This window comes from Oryctolagus cuniculus, chromosome 1 (genome assembly GCF_051225735.1).
Source record: "Oryctolagus cuniculus isolate XC-2025 breed Fujian yellow rabbit chromosome 1, ASM5122573v1, whole genome shotgun sequence".
Taxonomy (NCBI): domain Eukaryota; kingdom Metazoa; phylum Chordata; class Mammalia; order Lagomorpha; family Leporidae; genus Oryctolagus; species Oryctolagus cuniculus.
Window position 1 is genome coordinate 67,724,121 of NC_142867.1, and position 24,324 is coordinate 67,748,444.

A 24,324-nucleotide genomic window follows, 5' to 3' on the forward strand; every position below is an offset into this window, starting at 1 on the left:
TGGGCAGGGGGGTGCTCACCCCCTGGTCCTCAGGAGCAGGACGGCGGCCCAAGCCTGGAGCTCAGAGGTCTCCCGGGGGGCGGGGCCTGCTGGGAGGGTCCAGGGCGGCTGACACCTCCTCTCAGCAGGGGGTGTGAGTGCTGAGGGTGCTGGGGTCGGGGTGGAGGACTGAGGTCGCACAACCACACCCAAGACACACAGCCTCAATCGGAGCCCTTTCCCCTCCTGGAGCCTCAACGTCCCCGTCTATGAAAGACGGCTGCTGACGGCAGAGCGCACTTTGGGACGAGTTGTCGCGGAGGCGGCGCTGGCCAGGGCCGGGCTTGCGGCTCGCAGCAGAGGCCTCCCTTGCCCGGTCTCAGCTCTGAAGGCAGCCATGTGAATGGAGCCACTTCTGTCAGTCCACACGGCCTCCCGGCTACCTGTCTCCGTCATTCTTGTCATAGGAGAAGGTTGTTACTGAAAACACTGAACCCTGAGCCACTTCTGCGTGTCGGGGTTGGCAGAGTCACCCACATAAATGACTTCGTTGAAGGGCATTGATGTTCTTTGTTTTACGGAAGAGGCAGTGGAGTTTTTAAGGGCTCACTAGGGGTGGCAGAGCCGAAACTCCAGCCCTGGCCCATGTGGTTGAGGACTTGAGCATTCCCCACGCTCTCTGCCAGGTGGGGTTTTCTGCCCATCTGTTGCTCATCCGGCCTCCCTGCTCCGTCTGCTTCCCAGGGCCTGAGGCAGAGGAGAGAGTCCAGGGCCAGTAGGGTGTAATGGAAGGAGCAGTCCCCAGAGTGGGAGGTGGGGCCCAAGTCCCGGCTTTTGTCTTGTGACTGCCTGAGCTGTGGCCTCAGCATCCCCACCTGAACGGCAGAGGTAAGACAGAGGGAGCAGTGCATGCTGCCAGCCCAGGGTCTGATGTGAGCGTCTCCCCTTCCTCTAACACAGGTTTGTGCAAATTACTTGGTGGACATGACCTTGCCGTGGTCACGTAAGGAATCATTAACCAGGACTCTGAGTGGCCAGTGGCCCCGGGATGGAACCATCTGGAACCATCTGCTCAATGGACCCGGTCCATCAATGTTCTCAGAAACCCCAAGCCGTGTGACTGTTCCAGAGCAAAGTAAACACCTCTAGAGAAGCTGGAACTGGGGAGGGGGGGTGGGAGCTCAGAGGAGATTCCAGCTATGGCTCCCCACCAGCAAGCTGCGGGACCCGCTCTGAGCCCCAGTCTCCCCGTCTGTCCAATCCAGGCTTTTCTTGATTGTAGAGAATACTCCTCACCCTCCGACGGCTTCTTGTCCCCGGGCCCAAACCCTGGGCCCCGAGCCTGCCAGGCCAGGGCAGAGGCTCTGTCCTCTGGGCCCCCAAGGAAAATGGGCTCCCGCCAGGCTGGGCTAAATACCCCAGGAAGTGTCTCCTCCTCAGAGCAGCACCGTTGCTGGGTTACAGAGACTCGGGTCAGACAACCCCACCCCCACCCCTGTCCTGCCTGAGTCAGAGATTAATTGTTCGTGACTCCCAGACAGGGCAGGGAAGGGTCTCTTATCAGTGCTTCATAAAAAAAAAAAAAAAAAAAACAAAAAAACAAAAAAACAAAAAAACAAAAAAAAACAAAAAAAAACACACTGCAAGTCAGAGAGCTCACCGCTGGCAAGTAAGTGGTGAGAACGGAATCCTCCGCTCCCACGGTCTCCGCCCTGTGAGTCCCCCTGCTCCGGCGCCCATGCCCCCTGCACCCTCTGACGCTGTCACTGTCACGGTCGCAGTGCCCATCATCAGGTCCTGCTCTCAGGCAGGGGACACAGTGACAGGCATGACAGTCCACAGGCTCCGAGGGCAGACAGTCTGCGGGCAGAGGCGGGGAGCCAGTTAGGAGCCCCGGTGAAGAGAAGCGCGGTGGGGGTGGATGGGTGCGACAGAGTCCACAGTGGTGGGTCACAGAGGAAAGGCCTCCTGGACAGCGGTCTGCTTAGCCATGACTGGTGACTGGGCTGTAGCCAGCATGAGCCAGGGCAGTGAATGCTAAGGCTGGGGGGAGGTCCCTTGTCCAAAGACCTGGAGGTGGCTGGTGTGTGTCTGGAACACAGAGGAAAGCGAGGCGGGAGGGGTAGGCAGACTTCTCGACGGTAAACATTTTCAACTTCATCCCCAAAGCCACAGAGTATTAGGGGGAGGATTCTAAGCCAATTAGAGACAAGAACAGAAATGCATTTTAAACTTTTTAAAAGTGTATTTATTTAAGAGGCAGACAGAAAGGCAGGGAGAGATAGTGAGAAAGATAGTGAGAAACAGACACAGAGAGGCAGACAGATTTTCTTTCTTTCTTTCTTTTTAAAGATTTATTTATTTGAAAGGTAGAGTCATAGAGGGGCAGAGGCAGAGAGAGGTCTCCCATCTGCTGGTTCACTCCCCAGATGGCCGTAAGGCCGGAGCTGTGCCAATCTGAAGTCAGGAGCCAGGAGCTTCCTGGGTCTCCTATGTGGGTGCAGGGGCCCAAGGACTTGGGCCATCTTCTACCACTTTTTCAGGCCACAGCAGAGAGCTGGATCAGAAGTGGAGCAGCAGGGACTTGAACCGGCGCCTATATGGGATGCCGGCACTGCAGGTGGCAGCTTTACCCACTACGCCACAGCACAGGCCCCCAGGCAGATTTTCCATCTGCTGGTTCACCCATAATGTGCTCAGTCATCGGGGCTGGACTAAGCCAAAGCCAGGAGCCAGGAACCCAGTCCAGGTCTCCCATGCGGGTGGCAAGGACCCGAGTACTTGAGCCCTACCTGCTGCCTCCCAGCATCTGCAGTAGCAGGAAGCTGGAGTCAGGGGCCAGAGCAGGGAATTAAACCCAGGTACTCTGACACAGGACATGGGTGTCTTCACTGCTAGGCCAAAGGTCTGCCCCTCAAATTGCATTTCAGAAGAAACCTTCTTCTTGCCCCACAAAGCCAGCTCCAGAGGTGATGAGATGCAGGCAGGGAGACTTCATGGAGGTGGTGTCCACGTGATCCTGGACTAGGATGGGAGATTGATAGGAACCCAGAGAGGAGGGTATGGGAAGGTTGAGGACATTATAACTGTGGCCAGGAGGAGTCTTGGGCCAGTCCCAGGCTCCTGGTTGATACAGTGGGGTGGGTGGTAGCACCTTTCACCACCATGAGGACTTGGGAGGGAGGGGCTGCTGGGGGCAGGAGATGACTCTGGCTCAGGCAACTGGAGCGTGGGGCCTGTGGAGCTTCCTGGTGATGTTGAGAGGACAGGTGGCCAGTGAGGTCCCAGCCGGAGACACTGATCAGCAGCTATTACCAGGGGCAGCAGAAGGCCCGAAGTGGGCGTGGTGGGGGAGGGGGATGCAGAGCAGAGCCTGCGGGAACAGTCTTGTGTGGGCCAGGGACCAAGGAGGAGGCAGCCAAGGAGCCCAAGCTGGAGCAGCCAGAGGTGCGGGGGGTAGGGGGGCGAGGAAGCCGCTGGTGAGCCCTTGTCGGCAGCTTGGCAGTGGCAGAGGCCAGGGTGCAGCCCTGCGGAGGGGGCGGATGGGAGGTGGCAACAAGGAAACACTGAGTCTAGATAGCTGTTCCCCAGTGTTGCTGGTGGTGGAACCCGGAAAATGCTCAAGAAATAATTCTACCTGGATGTTTAGGGCTCGGAAGGGAGGGTGTGACTGCAGTGGGCCAGCCTGGAGGAGGTTCCCTCTTGTTCTTTTGTTTTAACAAGAGAGACTAAAACAGAAGCTTTCGAATTCCCATTGTAATGTGTTAGTGAGATGTGAAATCAATTTACTAGGCCTGTGACCACCATTACTCCTAGTGGAATAGAATAGGAAAGAAAGAATCAGGTTGCATTACACGTGGTAGAGCTGAGTGCAAACACAGATCCAGCTGGGTCCCAGGTTGTGAGATCAGGTGCATTTCTGACTATTGGGCTGCCTTTTAAAAAAATCTGGAAACGTCTCGGTAGAACTGCTCTGCTTGTGGCTAGCACTGATTCTGATGTTCCCCGAGATTAACCTCCCATGGGCCAACATTGTGGAGTTCTGTTTGTCCTGGGACAGAAGGCAATAAATTGAGCACACAGCCCTTTGCACGCAATAACGTAATAATGCACCACAGGCCGATAACAAAGTTCCTCTGAGTTCATTGGCCCTCAAGGATGAGTGACCCAGTCAGGAAGCTTCAGGCTTTGGAGATGAGACACCTTCCCCTACAGGGGGTGCTGGAGAGAGACAATGGGTCAGAGGGACTTTGTGGGCTGCCAATGGCCTTGCAAATTTGTCATTTTTTTTTTGACAGGCAGAGAGAGAGAGAGAGAGAGAGAAAGAGAGAAAGGTCTTCCTTTTCCATTGATTCACCCCCCCAAATGGCTGCTGCGGCCGGCACGCTGCGCTGATCCGAAGCCAGGAGCCAGGTGCTTCCTCCTGGTCTCCCATGCAGCTGCAGGGCCCAAGCACTTGGGCCATCCTCCACTGCCTTCCAGGGCCACAGCAGAGAGCTGGCCTGGAAGAGGAGCAACCAGGACAGAATTCAGCACCCCGACCAGGACTAGAACTGCAGGTGGAGGATTAGCCAAGTGAGCCGCGGCACCGGCCGTAAATTTGTCATTATTAACAAGCTGTACTTGCTGGGTCTGAAAGCCAGGTAGTTGGTGGCAAAAGCCAGGATGGGAATCCCGTGTCCCGGGCTCTGTGTGTGCACAGTGCAACGCTAGGACACGGTGGTCATTGTCAGGGAGACAGGAGTGGAGTGCAGCAGGGAAGGGTCTGGGTAACCAGCAAGGACAGAAGGCTAAGAGAGAGATGGACCAAGGACAGGGGAGGAAATGAGTGCAGGTGCGTGTGTGTGTGTGTGTGTGTGTGTGTTGGGGGTGTAGAAGGCCTTCGGGAAGACATCCACAGGCTAGCACAGGGGGGACAAGGACGCCCTCAGGCCTCCACCGCCTCGCTGAGCACTCTTTGTGGAGATGGTCTCACTGGTGGAGCCCATTGGTGGCTCCCAGGTGCTGGCACCAAGGGCTGTCCCCTCAGCCTGCCCCCAGCACTCCCTGTGACTGCTGTTTGTTCCCTTCTCAGACCCATACCCCAGCCATGTGGCACCATTCACTGCCCCATACTCTCCCCTCTGGTCCCTGGTCAGGCCACTCCCTCCTCCTGGAATGCCCTTCCCTGCTTTGCTCAGCCTGACCCCCACCCTCTGTGCCCGACAGGATGCCCTCCCCGGCTGCAGCCAGGCTCCTCTCTGCTCCCGTGCGCTGCACAGATGTCTAGCAGGCACCCGAGACTCCTCAGGACCTGAGAGGGGTCTGTGTCAGATGCCCACCCCAGTGGGGAGCTCCAGCAGCCCCGCAGCAGACCCGCTGGGTCTCAGAGGCTCAGGAGGTTGGGTGGACGCACGGGGGGACTAGACAGAGGACGGACGGGTGGGAAGTCAAGCTGGGCAGACACAGAAAGAGGCAATGTCCAGGGGTAAAAGGAACTGTTGCCTAGGAGACCAGGAGCTGTGCTGCTCACCAGCCCGTGACCTTGGTCCAGTCACTACTCTCCTTTCCCTCTGAACCTCAGTCTGCCACCGACACAGCAGAGGGACGAGGGGTAGGGTGCCTGGCCGCTGACCCCCAGATCTGCTAGTTCCCCTGCTGACTCCATGGCGGGAGCATCATGCCCTGTCTGAACATGTGGGTCCACTTAGCTCCCGGATACAGCGATGGAGCAGAGCATCCAGGGTCAGAGGCCTGGAAGCCAAGGGGAGCAGGGAGGTGGCCTCCCCGGAGGAGACTGGCTCGGGCAGCTGCTCAGAAGACTGTTTGCTCCTGGCCTTCTCCCCACCACCACTGAACTGGGCAATCTGGAGGCTGAGGTCTTGGCCAGCCCTGGAGAAGCCAGGGCTGGATGGATGGCACCACAATGTCCCCTCCCCCACTGGCTTCCCCTTTCCCCCTTCGTGCTTTCCAGGCCTCCCACACCCCACGCCGTGCTCCCCTCGCCCTACATCCAGACTCCTGCTTCATTTCCCATCCAGTTATCTGTTGTTCAATTTTTCTTTTATTGTGGTAAAATATCCAGAACCTAAAACTTGTTATCTTAACTGTTTTGAAGTGTGCAATTCAGTGATAGTAAGTACACTCTAATGTTGTGCAACCATCACTGTCTTCCGTCTTCATAACCCTTTGCATGGTGTAAAACAAACTTGACACATTAGCTGTGTGTCTGTTACATCTGCTTGGTTTATTAGGCTGTCCAGGCCCTCTTTCTTTCATCACCCTCTGTCTGGTTGTTCTATCCATTATTATTAATATTTTCTTTATTATTTTTGGTTTAATACTTTTTTTTTAAAAAAAGAGACTTCTTTAATTGCAAGTCAGAGTTAGAGAGAGAGAGAGAGAGAGAAATGATCTTCCATTTACTGGTTTACTCCCCAGGTGGCCACAACAGCTGGGGCTGGGCCAAGCCAAAGCCAGGAGCTTCTTCCAGGTCTCCCATGTGGGTGCAGGGGCCCAAGGACTTGGGCCATATTCTACTGCTTTTCCTGGGCCACAGCAGAGAGCTGGACCAGAAATGAAGCAGCCACAATGCTGATCTCTGTTCTATCCATTATTCAGAGAGGAGTATTGAAATTTCCACCTATTATTGAGGAACATGTGTTTCTGTCTTCAATTCTGTCAACATTTATTTCATATAGTGTGATGATTTCTTACTGGGTGTATACATTCTTGTAGTTATTCTATTTTTTCTTGCTGTATTGAACCTTTTGTGAATACATAATGTCCTTCTTTGTGTGTTGTGACCTTTTGTAGTTAAAGGCCACTTTGGCAGATATTAACATCACTGCCTAAGTTCTCTTTTGGTTCCTCTGTGTATGGAATATCTCGTCCTGTTCTTTCACTTTCAACCTATTTGTGTATTTGGATCTAAAGCAAATGTCTTATAGGGAGTGTAGAGTTTGGATCTTGTGTTTTTATCCATTCTGCCAACCTTTGTCTTGACTGGAGAATTTAACCCATTTACATTTAAAGTCATTACTGGTGAGGCATTCAGCTCTGTCATTTTGTTATTTGTTTTCTATATGCTTTACAGTGTTTTCATTCCTCACTTCTGTATCACTGTCTCCTTTTGTGTTCAGTTGATTTTTTTTGGCAGCAAAACATTTAAATTCCTCTCTCATTTCTTTTTGTATATATTCTATAGCTATTTTCTTTGTGGTTACCATGGGGACTACATTTTACACCCTAAAGTTGTAACATTCTAATTTGCATTTATACCAGCTTAATTTCTTTTTTTTTTTAAATTTGACAGGTAGAGTTATAGACAGTGAGAGGGAGAGACAGAGAGAAAGGTCTTCTTTCCGTTAGTTCACTCCCCAAATGGCTGCTACAATCAGCACTGCGCTGATCTGAAGCCAGGAGCCAGGTGCTTCCTCCTGGTCTCCCATGTGGGTGCAGGGCCCAAGCACTTGGGTCATCTTCTACTGCTTTCCCAGGCCACAGCAGAGAGCTGGACTGGAAGAGGAGCAACCGGGACTAGAATCGGCACCCATATGAGTTGCCGGTGCCGCAGGTGGAGGATTAACTAAGTGAGCCACGGCGCCGGCCCCCAGCTTAATTTCAGTAACATATACAACTCTGTTCCTTTAACAGTTCCCTCCCGACATGTATAAGTCATTGATGTCACAAAATTACAGCTTGATTCATCATGTGCCCCAACTAGAACTATTCTTTTAAATATTCATCTCTTAAATTAAGTGAAAAACAAAGAGTGGAGTTACACGTAAGAGTTACAATGATACTTATTTTTACAATTGCCTGTGCACTTAGCTCTGTTGAGACCTTTATTTCATCACAGTGCTTCAGGCTACTGGCTAGCGTCCCTTCATTTCATTCTTTTTTTTTGACAGGCAGAGTAGACAGTGAGAGAGAGAGAGACAGAGAGAAAGGTCTTCCTTTGCCATTGGTTCACCCTCCAATGGCCGCTGTGGCCGGCGCACCGCGCTGATCCAATGGCAGGAGCCAGGTGCTTCTCCTGGTCTCCATGGGGTGCAGGGCCCAAGCACTTGGGCCATCCTCCACTGCACTCCCTGGCCACAGCAGAGAGCTGGCCTGGAAGAGGGGCAACCGGGACAGAATCCGGCGCCCCGACTGGGACTAGAACCCGGTGTGCCGGCGCCGCAAGGTGGAGGATTAGCCTAGTGAGCCGCGGCGCCGGCCTTTCATTTCATTCGCAAGACCCGTGCACAGAATCCGGGAGTTATCACAGGGAGCCAGCGGAAGTTCTCTCATTTCTGAGTCTCAGTTTCCCCATCTATAGAAGGGGACTGGTAGCCAAATACCTAAAAATCTGTTAAAAAGGTTTAAAAATGGGAACACGACGGGAGGAATGTGCCACCTGAAGGGGTTCTGCCTGTCCCCCGTCCTCATACCGACACCAGAATCACCAGGGAAGCTTTTAAAAGCGCAGCACGGCACACACACATACACACACACTCACACTCACACACACACACACTGCAGACATGCAGGACCGGCAGGGCAGCTGGAGACACATTTCTTTTCCTCCCAATCTTCTTTTCCATTATTTCCCCCGTGGTCCTGCGCTCTATTAACTTCACCCTGCCAGCTTCTGCCAGCTGAGGAGAAGAGAATGCAGCAGGAAAAACCCACTGCGCTAGTTAACTAGTTGAGGTCCGGGGTGGGGCACAAGTGGTGCATTGGACTCGGGGTGGATTCTGGCCTGACTTTGGCAGCTATGGTGGGGAAGAGAGAAAGGAAGATCTGGCCAGCGCCGCGGCTCACTAGACTGATCCTCCGCCTTGCGGCGCCGGCACACGGGGTTCTAGTCCCAGTCGGGGCGCCGGATTCTGTCCCGGTTGTCCCTCTTCCAGGCCAGCTCTCTGCTGTGGCCAGGGAGTGCAGTGGAGGATGGCCCAAGTGCTTGGGCCCTGCACCCCATGGGAGACCAGGAGAAGCACCTGGCTCCTGCCTTCGGATCAGCGCGATGCACCCGCCACAGCGGCCATTGGAGGGTGAACCAACGGCAAAGGAAGACCTTTCTCTCTGTCTCTCTCTCTCTGTCTACTCTGCCTGTCAAAAAAAAAAAAAAAAAAAAAAAAAAAAAAAAAAAAGAAAGGAAGAAAGATCTTTCTCCAACCCTGGAAAGTGAGCAAACAGCCAGAGGGAGTGACGATGCCTTTTAACTTCCGTTTGAAAGTTGTGCAAGCAAAGTGGTTCTGAGCCAATCTCCTTCAGCTGCAGGATGACTGGTCCTTGGGTTAACTGAAAGCACCCAGCTCCCTAGAGCTGAGGGGGCTGGGGTGGGGGTGGGGAACGGCCGGCCCCCAGGCCACATAAGGCCGGCAGAATCATTCGGTCTGGCTCTGCCAAGGCAACTGCAGTCAGACTTGAAATTGAATAACCCGATAGCAGGCTAATGTTTAAGCTGAAACCGTGTGCAACCCACGAATGATGTTCTAAATACCCAAACAAGAAAGGCTCCCCCCCACCCACCGCATCTGCACCTATTCATCGGATCTTCCCAGCACCCCTGGGAGGCTGGGCTTCTTACTTACACCTCTTTTACAGGTAGGGCCGCCGAGGCTCGGGGAGGTGGTGACTTGCACCTGGCATCTCGAGCTTCCCAGACCTTTCTGCCACACCACACTCAGCTGTGGGTGGGGGCCGTACAATAGCCAAAAGAAAACTGGGGCCCAGACCGCTGTGGTCGCTCTGGAGAGAACGTGCTGGTAATCTCTGGCAGATCTCTCACCCTCTCCGGGCCTCCCCGCCGTTGATTTACGGTGGCTGATGTCAGCACTGAGTGATACAATGATTTTTTTTTAAGATTTATTTATTTATGTGAAAGAGTTACAGAGAGAGGTAGAGACAGAGAGAGAGGTCTTCTATCCGCTGGTTCACTCCCCAGATGTCCACAACGGCCAGAGCTGCACTGATCCAAAGCCAGGAGCTTCTTCTGAGTCTCCCACATGGGTACAGGGACCCAAGGACCGAGGCCATCTTCTACTGCCTTCCCAGGCCATAGCAGAGAGCTGGATCAGAAGAGGAGCTGGGACTAGAACCAGCGCCCATATGGGATGCCAGCGCTTCAGGCTAGGGCGTTAACCCGCTGTGCCACAGCGCCGGCCCCAGGGATACAATGATCTTAAAGGTGTCCAGCGCGGTCCCTGGCCAGGCAGAGCAGCCACGCTGACGGTGCAAAGAGGGCAAATGGTGAAAATCACAATGAGGGCTTCTCTGTAAGGGTCACGGCAGCACAGCAGGAGGAGGGGTCAACTCTGCCAGACTGAGGACTTCCCGGAGGAGGAGACTCTGGAAAGAGGATTGAAGACGGCAGAGGCACCCCCACTCCTCCTTATTCCCGTGTGACTAGAGTCCCAGAGCTTGGGCTGTGTAATAGTGGTGGCCAGAAGGGATACTGAGGAGGCCGGGAGAGAGGGCGAACCACATGGGGCCTTGCATGCCAAGCTAAGGAGTTTGGCTTCTGCCAAAGTTTTAAGCGGGCAAGTGTTGTGATCCATTATACAGATCTGCAGCTTAGAACGGGTCACTCTTGTTACATGACAGTGTGGACGGGAGACAGGAGAGGGGAGCAGAGGCAGAGACAGTGACAAGAGACACAGTGAAGGGGGAGGCAGTAAAGTTAACAGAACCCCTCCCCCCAGGCCCCTGGAGGCCACCTGCCAGGTGAGGGCAATCCAGCGAAATGATAGATGTGGAAGTGCACGGGAGCTGCTGCCGGCCAGCAGCCAGTGTGGAAGGGCACTTAGCCGGTTCCTGAGAATGGAGGGGCCCATTCCAGGGCCCTGGTGCCCACAGCCCTGCACACCTGGGCAGCCGCCTCCCAGACAGCCAGGAAGCTGAGCAGTCTTTAGCTACAGCTGCTGGGTGCTGAGACCCAGCCCTCCACACCCAGGCAAGGCTACCCAGTGCTGGAACCTGAGCCCGTCCAAGTCCATGTGTGGCCCTCACTCCTTGCCCTGGGAGGAAGGATCTGGCCCCGCCCCTGCCACCGCCCCAGGTTCCAAGTAGACCAAGGTTGAATGCCAGCAGCGCCTTTATTAAGCTTGACCGTGCAGAGGACACTGGGTGTAAAGAGCCGGAGGTACCGTTCCCAAAGCCGGTTGATGAGGGGCCAGTGGAGTTCTCACCCCCACACAGGTAAGACAGGTGCCCGCCCTCCCAGCCCCCTGACAAGGGTGCCCAGGCAAGTCCCCATGACCACACAGGGACCAGGAGGCCGCAGACTTGACTATGAGGGTGCCGGCTTCCCTCCTCCCAGGCAGGCAGCCAGACACAGCAACTCTTCTTAATTAAAAAGAGAAAGAAAAGTAGTAAGGAAAGCAGGAGCAGAGAGACTGAGCCAAACAAGACTGGGCCACGGGGGTGGGGGGGCAAAGTCTCCCCCCAGCGCTCTGTAAAGTGCAGAAGTTCCTGGGAGGTCTACACGGTGCCCCCCCCCCAGGTCTCTCCCCTGCCAAGGTGGGCTGTGGTCTGGCTTTGTAGACAGGGACACACACACACACACACACACACAGGCACCCAGCTTGCACCTTCCAGGAAATGCATCCCCTAGGTGATTTCTGCCCCCAAATCCCTACTGTAAACTGTCTTAGATGCTTTCCTGACCTTTTTTTTCCCCCTGCATAAGCAGGAGTACAGGAGGATGGCCTGGGAGGGAGGGAGAGACTTAAACTTGTGTGGGGTGCACACAGCAGCTTCTCATCTGAGACAGCCAGCCACAAGTCCACGGTTTCCTGCAGAAAAATTTCTCTCCTGCCCTGCCTGAGCCGGGCTCTCCCCTCTCGCCTCTCCGGAGTTGGTCTTTGCCTGCTCTGATTCTCCGTCTCTCTCTAACGTTTCTGGACTTCTTTACACTCTTTAAAAGAAAGGGAGGGGTGAACCCCAGGAAAGGGAAACCCTCACCCACCCATCTCTTTCTCACCAACAAGTCCCTCCTCTCTCTCTCTCTCCCTCTCCCTCGCCAGCGACCTCCAGATGTTCCCGACCGAGCGGCCATCTGCTGAGACTGCTCGGGCGCGCAGGGGGAGGGGCAGGGGTTCGGGATGCAGGAAGCCGGGAGTGAGGCGGCCTGGAGAGGGCGGGCGCTGCGCACTTTTGAGACGCTCCCTCGGGTGGAACCCGGGCTCAGAGCGGGCTCAGCCGGCGGGCGGGGGGCGGGGCGGGCGGGGAGCGCGCGGCGGAACGCCGGCACTTTGGCGACGCTCCCTAGCCGCGCGGCCGCCCGGCGGAGCCGCCACTGGGCGCCCGGCAGGGGGGAGCCCGGCGGCGGGCGGGGACCGGGGGGCGGGCCGCGCGGCGCGGAGAAAAGAGCCGGCCCCGGGGCCCGCGGCCGGGCCGCCTAGGTGAGCGTGCCGAGGCGGTGGCTGCGCAGCCTTCCAGGTGGGTGCGGGTCCCCGGGCGCAGCGGGAGTCGGCGCCGTGGGCAGGGGCCGAGCCGCGGACCCCAGCCACCCCCGCCGCTCCAACGGACGGGCGGGCGGCGCCAGGCACAGGGGCGGGGCGGGGTCCCGCCGAGGCCCCTCAACTTTTCCTGGACCCCGGGCCATGGCACGGAGGGGGAAACCCGGACCGAGGGGAGAGGGCTTCCAGGAGACAAAGGCTCTGCCCTGGGCCGTGGGAGTGGGCGGGCGCCTGGGGGGGTCTTTGTGGCGACACGTGCATCCCGCGGGTGTGGGTCTTTGTGGACTGGGGTTCGGGACGGTCATCTGCCCGTGCCTTTGTGTGTCCGGGCTGTGCGCCGGCGTTCGGCGGTGGGTGTCGTGGGCGCGCCGCCGCGTGTCCCTGTACGTGGTCCGTGCTGTCTACGTGTCTGGGCTGGGTGTCCGTGGGGTGTGTGCGCGCCCGGAGCCAGCGCCGCCGCAGCTGCTCGCCCCCTGCTGTCGGCCCGGCCCCCGACTTGGCTCAAACTTTTCCCCGGGCTCCCCGCGCGGCCGCCCGCCCCTCTTTAGCCTCCTGAGGTCCTCGGGGCAGAGAGCCAGTGGGATGGGACGAGGAGGGGGAATCGGTCGGTCCTGGGCCCCCGCCAGGGCTGGGAGGAGCGTGCCGGACCTGACTGGGAGCAGGAGGGACGCGGCTGGTCCTGGGCTCGGACCTGAGCTGGAGAGAGGAGGGGACAGGGCAGCCAGCGTCGCCCGCCCAGCTTCTCGGAGAGAGTATGTGACCGAGAGAAACGGGGCGGCTCGGCGTGGAGAGCGGCTCCCCTCTGCGGTCCGCGCTGCAACCACTTGCACCCCGACCCGGGTCGGTCGGCGAGAAGACAACTGCTGGTCTGGATCCGGGCTTGCAGGACCCCGAGCTGGGCCGCGGGGCCTGCGAACCTCACACACACTGGCTTCGAGTGGGACGGGCAGGGTCGCACTATTGGCCGCTGGGCGCGATGCCCGGCCTGGCCGAGTCGCGGCGACCCTGCCCCCCGGGGTGGGGGGGACTGGGTGAGCACGCCCTCACCGCGCTGGGGATAGCCTGCGCTGCCCGAGCCGCGAGCGGCGGAGAGCAGTGCCCGCCCACACTTGGCCCGGGAGGCCGGGAGGTGGTGACTTAGGAACTTCTCCGGACCTTCCTGGCTCCACGCTCTGCCTCTGGGATACGTTGAGACTTGCAGGGCCCGGGCCGGGAGGGCTGGGAGCTAGAGGCTGGAGTCTGCTGGGCTTTGATCTGGGGTTAAAAAGATAACCCTGACACCTTCCCCCCACCCCAGCCCGTCTTTAACCAAGGACTCTAGGAAGGCTGCGGTCAGGAGGGAGGGGCAAAGGCCACTTGCCTGGAGAGGTGGGTGCTCTGCTGTCCTTCTCTCTGCCTGAGTTTCTCTCCTGGGAGGAGAGGGTGGGGGGGGGCCTGTCTCCTCCCTTCCTGTTCTGGTTGACCCGGTAATTGGCACCTCCAGAGTGACCTCTACCCCCTCCCCAGGAAAGGCAAAAGCTGCTGAGTTCCAAATGGAGGGAGTTGAAGGGACCGCCACCCTCCCCCAACCCCACCTTTTAAATGACAGGTTGTGAGTGGCTAGAGTCCAAATCAGCTCTCTTCGTAATCATGACTTGTGATTCAAAGCAGGGGATGCACTTGGAGTCCACCCATCCTTTCTCAGGGAAGGCTGGGCTGGGCACCGAGGGTACTTATTAAAGACTGCGGGGGGGGGGGCGGTGCCATGGTGTACTGGGTAAAGGGGTGGCCAGGGGTGCTGGCCTCGCGTATGATCACCGGTTCTTGTCCTGGCTGCTCCACTTCCAATCCAGCTCCTGCTGAATGGCCTGGGGAAAGCCCTGGAAGATGGCCCAGGTGCTTGGGCCCCTGCCACCAACATGGGGGACCCGAGGAGGCTCCTGGCCAAGCCTGGTCGTTGTGGCTATTTGGGGAGTTACCAGTGGATGAAGGAAGATCTCTCTCTCTCTTTGTTTCTCTCTTTCTCTCTCTTTCTCTAATTCTGCTTTTCAACTAAATAAATAAATCTTTTTTTTTTTTAAGAAAAAATAGGAGTGTTGGTCCCCCTGGAAGCCCCCAGCCACAGGACGCACAAGGAGGCAGGAAGGGGCCCGGACAGAGGGGCAAGCGCAGGATTGTGTGTGTTGTGAAGACAGCACAGAGGTGGGCAGCACGGTGGGCTGTCAGGTGCCCGGTCGTGGGGGTGGGAGGGGAGGTGGGGGCTGAATTGCCCCAGATCGCGAGGAGCTGGCATTTGAACTAGGGCTGTGGAGAGCAGCTGCAGGCTTTAACCAGGCGCTGAGGGTGGGACTGGTCGTTCTAGGACACCGGCCTCTGCCTTGTGGGTGGCGCTGGCGGCTGAGCGAAGTAGCCTCTGAGTTAAAAGGACTGGGTTTTCCTCCCGCTCCGTTGCCGTCTAACTCCTTGGCTGGGCTGAGTAGCTTTACCTGTCTCATTCTCAGCCTCTTCCTCCCTCGAGTGAGGATGCTCGTCTGCACCGCGGCGCTGTCGGAGCTGTGAGAAAGGCTGAGGAGTGACAGATGAGAAGTGGTTTGTGGTTTGTGTCACGTCCCGCAGACATTTGCTAGGTGGCACTGACAGTAGAAGGCACGGCCGGCATCTGCTCTGGTCCTGAACCGGATTTCCCTACCTGGCAAAACCCTAAGTATTGCAAGTGTTCTGGGCAGAAGGAAGCTTTGTGGCCGTGACATTGCAGTCATCTGGTTTACCCCATCCCATGCCCAGGTCCTGAGCAGAACAGGAGCTGGACACTGATTTGAAGACAGTGACACACCACGAAATGGTCTGAAACCTTGACCGGGGCAGCTGCAGGGCCCCGGGAGCTCATGGGGACAGAGAGCCTTCGCTGGGTGAGGGGCCGGTGAGAGGGAGAAGGCTTCCGAGAAGAGAGAGTTTGGTGGACAGAGGAGAGGGGACCTTTGTCGTCTTTGTCAGAGGGAACAGCCTGTGCGAAAGCAGGGGCCCTAGTGGGGGTGACAGGCCTCTGGACTGGGAGGCTCTGTGTGGCCCAGACTTTAAACAGGGAGCAGTGGTGGAGTCCTGGTCTTCTGGTGGGGGGTGCGCTCTGCTGCCACACTGGCTGCCAGTTGGAGGCAGGTGCCAGGGTGCCGTGCTGGCCTCCCAAGCCCACCCTGGGCAGGTGCATCGACCGCCCCACTGGGGGACGAGGAGGAGCAAGCCAGTGAGCCACCAGCTCCTCTTCCTGCTGTCCTGGGCAACATGGCTGCTTCGGCCGCTCTGGTCCCTGTGAGCCTTCAGCTGCCCCTCGCCTCACCAGCCTCCTGGGAGTGCTAGCCAACACTGGGAGCCCAGGCCAGGCCCTGGCTGGGATGCATTTTCCATTCTGCATCGTCCTCTGCCCCTGCTGTGCCTTAGCACCTGCTGGTGGCACATGAGACCACCCTGAGGGAGCAGACACCGACCTGCAGTAAGCACCAGGGGTGGCAGGCCCAGCGCCGAGTCCTTGTCTCTTTACCTTGTGTCCGCATCACGGAGACCCCCTGGCAGCAGTACCAGGGTTCCCACCGTGTCGCAGAGCGGGGTGCGCCGAGACTCAGGGATGAGGACACACACCCTATGCATTGGAGCCCAGCACGCCTGGCTGCAAGAGTCTCCCCCTGCCCGCCCCGTGCTGCCCCCACCTGTGCCCACACATGCTGCCTCCAAAGAATGGCACTTGCCAAGCTCCCAGAGGAGGAGGTGTTGGAAGGGGGAAGTAACACCAGGAGCCTTGCCTGTCTCCTGACAGATTATCCCCCTGGGACAAGGTTGCTGGCCTTCCAGGCTTCTCCTACCCCAGAAACCTGGGTCCTGAGCCCAGCCCCTGCCCTTGGTGGCTGGCTGTGTGTCTCTGGTCAGATCACTGAACCTCTCTGGGCATCTTCACACTGCACTAACTTAGGGATGGGGCCGTCTAACCTGCTGATCTCGCAGGGTGGCCAAACAGGTGACGGGGGCTTGGCAGAGGGTGAGAGAAGCAGCCTCCCACATGCCTGGTGTGTGTGCATATGCTCTCTGCCCTGGGCCAGGCCCAGTGCTCGGCTCCAGGGCCGTAAAGGTGAATCCAAACCCCACCCCCACCCCCAGCGGGCAGGCAGGTAAACCTGTAATTGCAGTCCGGCATGGCCAGCTCAAAGGTGTCGACCACACATGCCCACTTGTAAGTGGAGGCAGAGCAGTCTAAGGGGTCCTGGCTTTGGAGCCGAGACGCCTGGGCATGAGTCCTGTTTCCTATCCTCCCCAGCTGAATAACGTCCATCCCTTGCTGGTCTGCACATTAGGGGCCCTAGTGGCCCAGTCCTGGGTTATGGCAAGGCAGGATCAAGATGGTGGTGGGGGCGTGGTGAGCTGCTGCCTGCGTCCAGATGTGCGGCGTTAGTGTAGCTGCTGGGGGAGCCGGCCCTCGAGGTGCCTTGTGTTTCTGCCTTGCGTTCGCAGAGCTGACTAAGGGGTTGGAGGCAGGCCGTTGATGCAATCCCACCCGGGGATTCCGCTGGCGTCAGTGTGGGTGAGCTCATGACGGAGGGGCGTGGGGCGGCTGGCCTTGAGGAGCAGCTGGGCAGGCCAAGGCCTGTCTCAGGTGGCTGCTGCAGCCCCTGGCCTCCTCCCCACCTGGCTCCTGTGCCAGGGGCTCTCTGTTAAAGCTGTTGGAGGAAGCTGGAAAGTTCTGTGGGCCTGAGGTGCTGGGCGGTGGCACCAAGGGCAGGCAGCAGGGGCCAGGGAGGCCTGAGCTGGAACCCCAGGCCCTTGGGGAGGTGTCCTTGGAGGAAGAGGAGAGAAGGAGGAGGGAGATTGTGGGCTTGGTGACAGGCACAAACAAAGTGACTGGAGATTGTTGGCACAAGCTGGGAGCCTGGGCCTGCACTGGGAGCCTGGGTGGGAGGAGTGTGAAAGTGTCATGGTCACGGCCTTCAGGAAGCTGAATAAGCGAGCGCCGTGGTCCTGCCACCCGGGGAGCACTTGGCACGCAACCGACACCGAGCCGCATGCCTTGCTCCTGCCGTTTCATCCTGGGGACAGCCCTGGGTTCTGCTCCCCGTCGAGGACCCTGAGACTCAGCAGGGCTGGGACTTGCTGGAGGCTCGGTACCACGTTCGTGCCCGTGCCTGCCACGCCTGGCTTGGACCCCAGCTCAGGGAAGGCACACAGGTGAAGAAGGCGGGGCCCCACCCCACGCTGCTCACCCGTCAGGGACTTGGCCTGTGGCGTGAGAGGCCAGGGCTGGCCCAGGAGCGGGTGTGGGCAGAGGGGATCTGCATGGGCCCAGCCGCGGCGCAGGGGGTCAGCTCCCAGCTTCCTGGCCTGCTCTGCCACTTCCTTGGCACCCCATGCCCCTCTGGGCCTCAGTCAGCTGTGGCCTCCACGGAGCCTGTGATGCGAGCAGAGGCTGGCGGGTGAGGGTACCCCCCCTCCCCTTGACCACCAAGCAGGGTCTAAATCCAGATGGGGGCTTAGGTCTGGGAGGAAGGTAGGGACAGCTTGCAGGTGCATCGGTGCTGGTTAAACAGAACCCGAGGCGCCTTTGATCAGGGCAGCTGTCTCGTGGCAGAGAGCCCTGCCCATGCTCCCAGGCCGTCAGCACACTTTGCCTAGAGTCACTGTGGACTTGTCACCTGGAGAACCCCGGGCGACGTCGCTGCTCCTGCCCGCAGGTTCTGCCGGATCCACCGGATCAGTGCGTCGGGGGAAAGTGAGGAACTATGACCCCGGACCCCTTTTCTCCCTTGGCCTTCTGCGGGGGCCGCCCATCTCTTTTCTCCGCGCAGTCTGCGGCCGGGGGAAGCGCTGTTAGTGCTGTCCACAGAGGAGAGAGCCCAGGCTCGGACGAGTGCACACAGCTGTGAAGGGCGCCCAGAGCGGCGGCCCTGGCCTCCTGGGTCCAGGCATGTACGTGCTCTTGTGCCTTTGTGCCTGCCCACATTGCTGGTCTGGGCTCCAGCCCTGCCTCCCCCCACCCCACCCCTTCCCGTGGCCTTGTCCAGTGTTTGGTACATAGTAGCAGCATATTAAATGTTTTTGTGAATTTTTTAAAATCCTGAAACTCTGGAGTTGGATTATCTAGACTGAACCGTTTACCGTGAAGCTGGGGAAGCCGAGGCTAACAGAGGGCTGGGGACTCGTCCAGGGATGGGACAGAGTGGGAAGAAGACCTGACTCTGCACCAGGATGCACAGCGACCCTGTCCCCACCCGGCAGCCCCTGGAGTGTGAGAAGGGAGGCAGGGCCCCGGTACCCAAGCAGGCTGGGGGAGGCTGGCTCCGTCCGTGTCCAGGCTGGGCACTGTCACGTGTGTTCCCCTTGGGAATGGGTCGCCCTTTCTGTCTCCTCTGACCCATGACCCCCCAAGCTTGCACAGTGGCCCATGTGATTCCATGCTGGTCCTGTTTCCTTTCCTGTAACACGGGGATGGGACTACAGGCCTTATGGAGAGACCCTGGGCACTGGACAAGCAAACGTGTGTTTAGCGCTGGCCTATGGTGAGGACTGTCCCCCACTGTCACAGTCAGCACTTCCCATGGCCGGTGCCCAGCCCTTGGGTGTGAGCTGGAGCCCCTGGAGAAGTGTGTTCCCCCTTCCCTCCCTCCCGAGCCAGCGGCCCTGTGCAGGGCTGAGTGAGGGCCTGGTCCCATGCCCTGGGAGCAGTTATGAGTGGAGTCGTCTGGGTGGGTCTCCGTCCACGCTTCTGCCCCCTGCAGTGGCCCCTCTGCCATTGCCTCGTTCCTGATCTGTCCTGCACACGGGCTCCACGCTGCTGTCCGCATGCACTCCAGCAAGGGCTGATCGACCGCTGTGAGGGCAGCTGGAGCCCAGCACAAGGCCGAGGCTGGAGGGGCAGCGCTGGCACCGCGTTCTGTTGCCAGTTACATAAGCAGGTTCATGTGAACCGCTTGGTGTCCCAGGGACGCCTTGTATAATCACCCTGGGAACCCAAGGGTGATCCTGGGCCCTTTGTGGTGTGTGTTTGAGCCCCAGGAAGGGTGGGTAGGATTAGATGGACCTAGCAGGGCAGGTGGAACACGTGGCGGTAACGAACCCTGCTCGCCCCGGGAACAAAGGGGACCTGAAGCAGCTTCATATTTTCCTTTTGGTTCCAGACACTGGAACATTCTGTCCTGCCTCAGCAGAGACCCAGCAGAGGATGCACCTGGGCTGGGTTTAATCCTCAGATTGGCCTCTACAAAAGAAAGGGGTGGGAGAGGAGGGAGCCCCACTTCGCCCTGCCCCTGGGCGGGCCGGAGTGCAGATCAGGTGACCACTCCCTGAAAGTTTCATGCTGGCCTGGAAATGCTATCCTGCTGTCCCTGGCCTATCTGCAGGCCGGTGGGAGGGCTGGGGGAGGGGGGAGGGAGGGCAGGAGGGCAGGGGCCAGGCCAGGAGCCCTGCTGGGGCGCGGCCTCAGCCCTTCCCCCTGCCCGCCCTTCCCCCTGCCCCGGTGGTCCCTGAGCTAGGCAGGGGTGGCCACAGGCTGCCCGAGCCGTCCAGCTAGAATCCTTCACTGCTCAATCCTTTGTTCACACCAGCACCCCTGGGTGCCGGCGCCCCAGCCATCAGCGGAGGCAAGCACAGGCCTTGAGGCCCACCACGTGGCTGTGCCTGTTAGATGGGACAGCAGATACAGGATGCCTGGCATCTGTGGCAGCCACAGTTGTCATTGTACAGAGAGCAGGGTCCAGGGAGGATGTGGCCTAGCACATGCCAGAGGGAGGAGCTGCCCCCCGCAACTTCGCCTCTCCCTGCTCCCCTGCCTGGCCTGCTGGAGGCAGTGGGCGTGAATAGGGGGATTGGGTTCTAATCCTGTCCTGATTCTTACTAGTTCCGGGTATCAGGTCCTCTTGCTACCTGAGCCCATTTGTTCTGCCTGCCCAAGATTAAAGGCAGGTGCACGAGTAATAGCTCTGTCAGCTGGGGAAGGGGTCGGGGCCAGGGGGAAACAGCATATGACGGAGGTCCCTCGAGTCCATTGGGAGCCTAGATGGGGGCCCCAGGTGGAGGAGCCTGCCCTGGAGGACTGGCCATGGGGATGGGGCAGGGAGGGATGAGGTGGGGCTGGCTTTTGCAGGCCCTGGTCTTTGTGGGTCTTGTGGTCTTTGTGGGCCTTGGGGCTGGTTCAGCCACTGCCAGAGCACAACAGGGAGCCGTGCTCCCTTTTCTGTGTGCCCTGTGGACACATAACTGTGTGGCTCTGTGTAAGTTTCTTTCCTTTTTAAAGATTTATTTATTTGAAAGGCAGAATAACAGAGAGGGAGAGACAGAGATCTTCTATCCTCTGGTTCATTCCTCAAATAGCCACAGTGGCTGGGACTGGGCCAGACTGAAGCCAGGAGCTTCTTCCAGGTCTCCCATGTGGTTGCAGGGGCCCAAGCACTTGGGCCATCTTCTGCTGCCTTAGCAGGGAGCTGGATCAGAAGTGGAGCAGCTGGGACTCGAACTGTCGCTCATATGGGATGCCAGCATTGCAGGTGATGGCTTAACCACACCCAGCATGAGGCATGGGCTCAGCAGAGGAGATAGGAGCTCCCTTTCCCAGTGGGGCCTAGGTGTAGCCCATGGACCCAAGGCCATGGGCGCTGGCGATGCCAGCCCGAGAAACCCTTCAGTGAGTTTTCCCTGGGGTGGAGACGGGGGGCAGGTGTGGAAGGCTCCGGGCCCCCACTTCAGCTGCAGCAGTCCCACTCGCATCTGCCCATCTGAGGTAGGTGCGTCCAGTTAGGAAGCCGAGGCCCCTTTGCCGGCTCTGGTGAGGAGCGGGAGCAGGGATGGAAGGCGTTCCAGGAGGTCAGGCTGGCCGGCGCCTTCCGGGGTGGGGTCAGGCCCGTCTGGGACACTCAGCCCTCACCCCTGGCTCCTTTTCCAGCCCCGACCATGCTGTGGCCCCTGCTGCTGCCCCTGCTGCTATCGCTGGCCGCGAGCAGAGCCCAGACGAGCCGGCCATGCTTCCCTGGCTGCCAGTGTGAGGTGGAAACCTTCGGCCTCTTCGACAGCTTCAGCCTGACGCGTGTGGACTGCAGCGGCCTGGGCCCGCACATCGTGCCTGTGCCCATCCCTCTGGACACGACCCACCTGGACCTGTCCTCCAACCGCCTGGAGACGGTGAACGAGTCGGTGCTGGCTGGGCCGGGCTACACGACGCTGGCTGGCCTGGATCTCAGCCACAACCTGCTCACCAGCCTCCCGCCCACTGCCTTCTCCCGCCTGCGCTACCTGGAGTCGCTGGACCTCAGCCACAACGGCCTGGCAGCCCTACCGGCCAACGCCTTCACCAGCTCACCGCTGAGCGAGGTGAACCTCAGCCACAACCGGCTGCAGGAGGTCTCCATGTCAGCCTTCACCACCCACAGCCAAGGCCGCGCACTGCACCTGGACCTCTCCCACAACCTCCTGCACCGCCTGCTGCCCCACGCCACCCGGGCCGGCCTGCCCGTGCCTACCGTACAGAGCCTCAACCTGGCCTGGAACCGGCTCCGCGCGGTGCCCGACCTCCACGACCTGCCTTTGCGCTACCTGAACCTGGACGGTAACCCCTTGGCTGCCATCGGCCCTGGCGCCTTCGCGGGGCTGACGGGCCTCACCCACCTGTCGCTGGCCAGCCTGCAGGGCATCCCCCAGCTGGTGCCCCATGGTTTCCAGGAGCTGTCGGGCCTCCAGGTGCTGGACCTGTCCGGCAACCCCAATCTCAAGTGGACGGGCGCCGAGGCGTTCACAGGCCTGGGCTCGCTGCAGGAGCTGCACCTGTCGGGGTCGGGCCTGGCGCCGCTGCCGGAGCTGCTGCTGCGCCACCTGCCGGCGCTGCAGAGCGTCAGCGTGGGCAGGGACGTGCAGTGTCGGCGCCTGGTGCGGGAGGGCGCCTACCCCCGGCAGCCTGGCTCCAGCCCCAAGGTGACCCTACACTGCACAGACGCCCAGGAGGTCGCGGCCAGGGGCCCTGACATCTTGTGACGAACGGCGTGGCCCAGGGCCACGGGACAGACTGCTACCCAGGGCCTGCTCAGGTCTTGAGTAACTTAGATTCCAACGTGCCAGTGTGACGGGGGAGGCTGCGGCCTCACCGTGGAGCCGCGGGCCTGCGGGAGGGGCTCTGCTGCACCCGGCCCCTGTGTCCCTGTTGTCCCGAACCACGAGCAGAGGGACTTCGATGCCAAACTGGACTCCATCTCTTCCTGCTGCCCTTGCCGCCTTGTTCCCCAAGTGCCTTCCCTCGTGCCCCGCCCCACGTGACCATGACAGGAGGAGGGTGGGCGGGACCAGCGCTGCAGGCCAGGTCTCAGATCCCCCTGGGCCGGAGGTCTCTCCCAGCCTAGTCCCATCTTAGCTCTGGGCCGTGAGGTCCAGCTCATCCTATTCCCTTCTCCCGAAGCCCTGGGTAGCACCTTACCTGTGGGGGCCACTGGAAAGGATGGCAGGTCCCCTGTCATCACAGCGCAGAGCGGAAACCCAAGGTCCCACGGGGGCAGACTCCTGGCTGGAACCTGCCTCCTGCTTCTCAGCCCCAGGCCCTCTGTGACTCCTGGCTTCTCCACGTCGTCCCCTCCCCGGGTTCCCCCTTGCTGTCATTCGTGCCCTTTGCCTGTCGTCACCAGCGGCAGTGACAGCAGGGCCCTCAGAGGGGCGTCTCAGCCCGGGGACCCACTATGTGGCATGGGCAAAGCCAGTTCACCTTTCAGAGCCCCTGGGAGTGTGGGGCTCACCAGTCCCAGCCCTGTCAGCTCCTCACTCCAGACGGGAACTGCCCCACCCCCCAGATGCTCCCCCGAGGAGCTGAGCTAGCAGAGGCCAGCTGGACCCAGTTCCCCTGGGGCCTCTCCCCCACCCCTGTGCACACCCACACCCAGGGCGGCATCTCAGCTCCCCAGCCCTGGGCACTGTCCTTCCTCCTCGTTTTATAAGCATCGTTCCCTTTTTAATGACCGTCCCTTCCAACCGCTACTCCCCTCCCCCGCTGGCAGGGGACGGGAAGGTGTGATTTGTAAAAGAAGAAAGTTGGTATTTGTTCACTTTTGTAACGGTGGGTCCTGGGCGTGTGCTGGGGTGTTGGGCAGAGGCCAGCCTTTAGCGGCTGCGGGAGCACCAGGGCTGGTCCCAGTCAATGCCCATGAGGCCGCAAGAGCTGTGTCTTCCTCCACCAGCCCAGCCCAGCGCGCGACCAGTCCTTGGTTTAATAAACACTATATAAAGAGCTCTTTCCATTACTCGGCGGCAGCCACTGAGCCTCCCCAGGCCGGGCCCTGGGGCCAACAAGAATGGAGCCGGGTGGGCCCTGACCTGGGCAGCTTGTTTTTCCTGAAAAGCCTCCCAATCTGGCGGGACTGTGGGCGTCAGGTCGGGAGGGAGCTACCCCAGGGAGTAGCGTGGCCACCTTGCTCCATCTCCCTCTCCCTGCTGCCCAGCTCCACCCCGGCCATCCAGCCGTAGCCGTGAACTTGCTGCTGTTTGGACCCTCACTGTGGGCCCTGGTCCTGGCCCCGATCCCTGCCCCTGGACTGTGTGGTGCCCCAGGTCATGTTGGCACACTTCTGGTGACGGTGACGGCTGTCCCAGCTTGTGTGGACACCTTCGCTGTCACAAAGTGCTCCCTCTGGCCCAGGTCTACGAGCATGTCCCTCGGGAGCGCCTCCTGCTGCCCACTGAGCCCCGGACCCTGTGCTGGACAGGGAGTTGAGTGGAGATGCGTCTAGGTTGGGAGAGGGAAGCACTGAGTGGCCCTGTGGTGGAGGGAGGAGGCCTGAAGGGAGGGCTCAGCAGTACAGAGCCCAGCATTCAGGTCACAAGCATGGGGGGTGGAGCTTGCCACCTTGTCAGTCAGGCCTCCCCAGGTGCCCACTGGTCAGTGTAGGAAAAGCTGAGACCTGGGGTGGGGGAGGTGTCAGGGGAGCCCCGAGAC

At 59.3% G+C, this 24,324-nt stretch overlaps 1 protein-coding gene and 1 long non-coding RNA gene across 7 annotated transcripts; one reads left to right on the top strand and one right to left on the bottom strand.

Moving 5' to 3' along the window:
- Window positions 1-3,401: 3,401 nt before the first annotated feature.
- Window positions 3,402-23,619, top strand: TSKU (tsukushi, small leucine rich proteoglycan). 6 transcript variants are annotated; one of them, XM_089331390.1, is made up of 4 exons: window positions 11,072-11,145; window positions 14,469-14,588; window positions 14,888-20,905; window positions 21,301-23,619. In XM_089331390.1, exon 4 carries the CDS (start codon window positions 21,309-21,311, stop codon window positions 22,380-22,382), a length of 1,074 nt encoding a protein of 357 aa, XP_089187516.1. In that variant the 5' UTR covers window positions 11,072-11,145; window positions 14,469-14,588; window positions 14,888-20,905; window positions 21,301-21,308; the 3' UTR covers window positions 22,383-23,619. The 6 variants fall into 6 exon arrangements, with proteins under 6 accessions (XP_089187512.1, XP_089187516.1, XP_008261938.4 ...); XM_008263716.5 differs by lacking the exon at window positions 14,888-20,905; XM_089331386.1 differs by lacking the exons at window positions 11,072-11,145; window positions 14,469-14,588; window positions 14,888-20,905 and adding an exon at window positions 3,402-3,426.
- LOC149128450 (uncharacterized) lies at window positions 11,024-12,077 on the bottom strand. The gene is made up of 2 exons (XR_016232976.1): window positions 11,915-12,077; window positions 11,024-11,292 (listed from the first exon to the last, which is right to left on the bottom strand). It is a non-coding gene; the product is annotated as an uncharacterized LOC149128450 (long non-coding RNA).
- Window positions 23,620-24,324: the final 705 nt, after the last annotated feature.

Excerpts from the sequence above, each read along its gene's own strand:
- TSKU (XM_008263709.5), top strand. The coding sequence starts at position 11,112 with ATGAGGGGCCAGTGGAGTTCTCACCCCCACACAG. Across the intron at positions 11,146-21,300 it reads GAGTTCTCACCCCCACACAG|CCCCGACCATGCTGTGGCCC; the intron begins GTAAGACAGGTG and ends CTCCTTTTCCAG.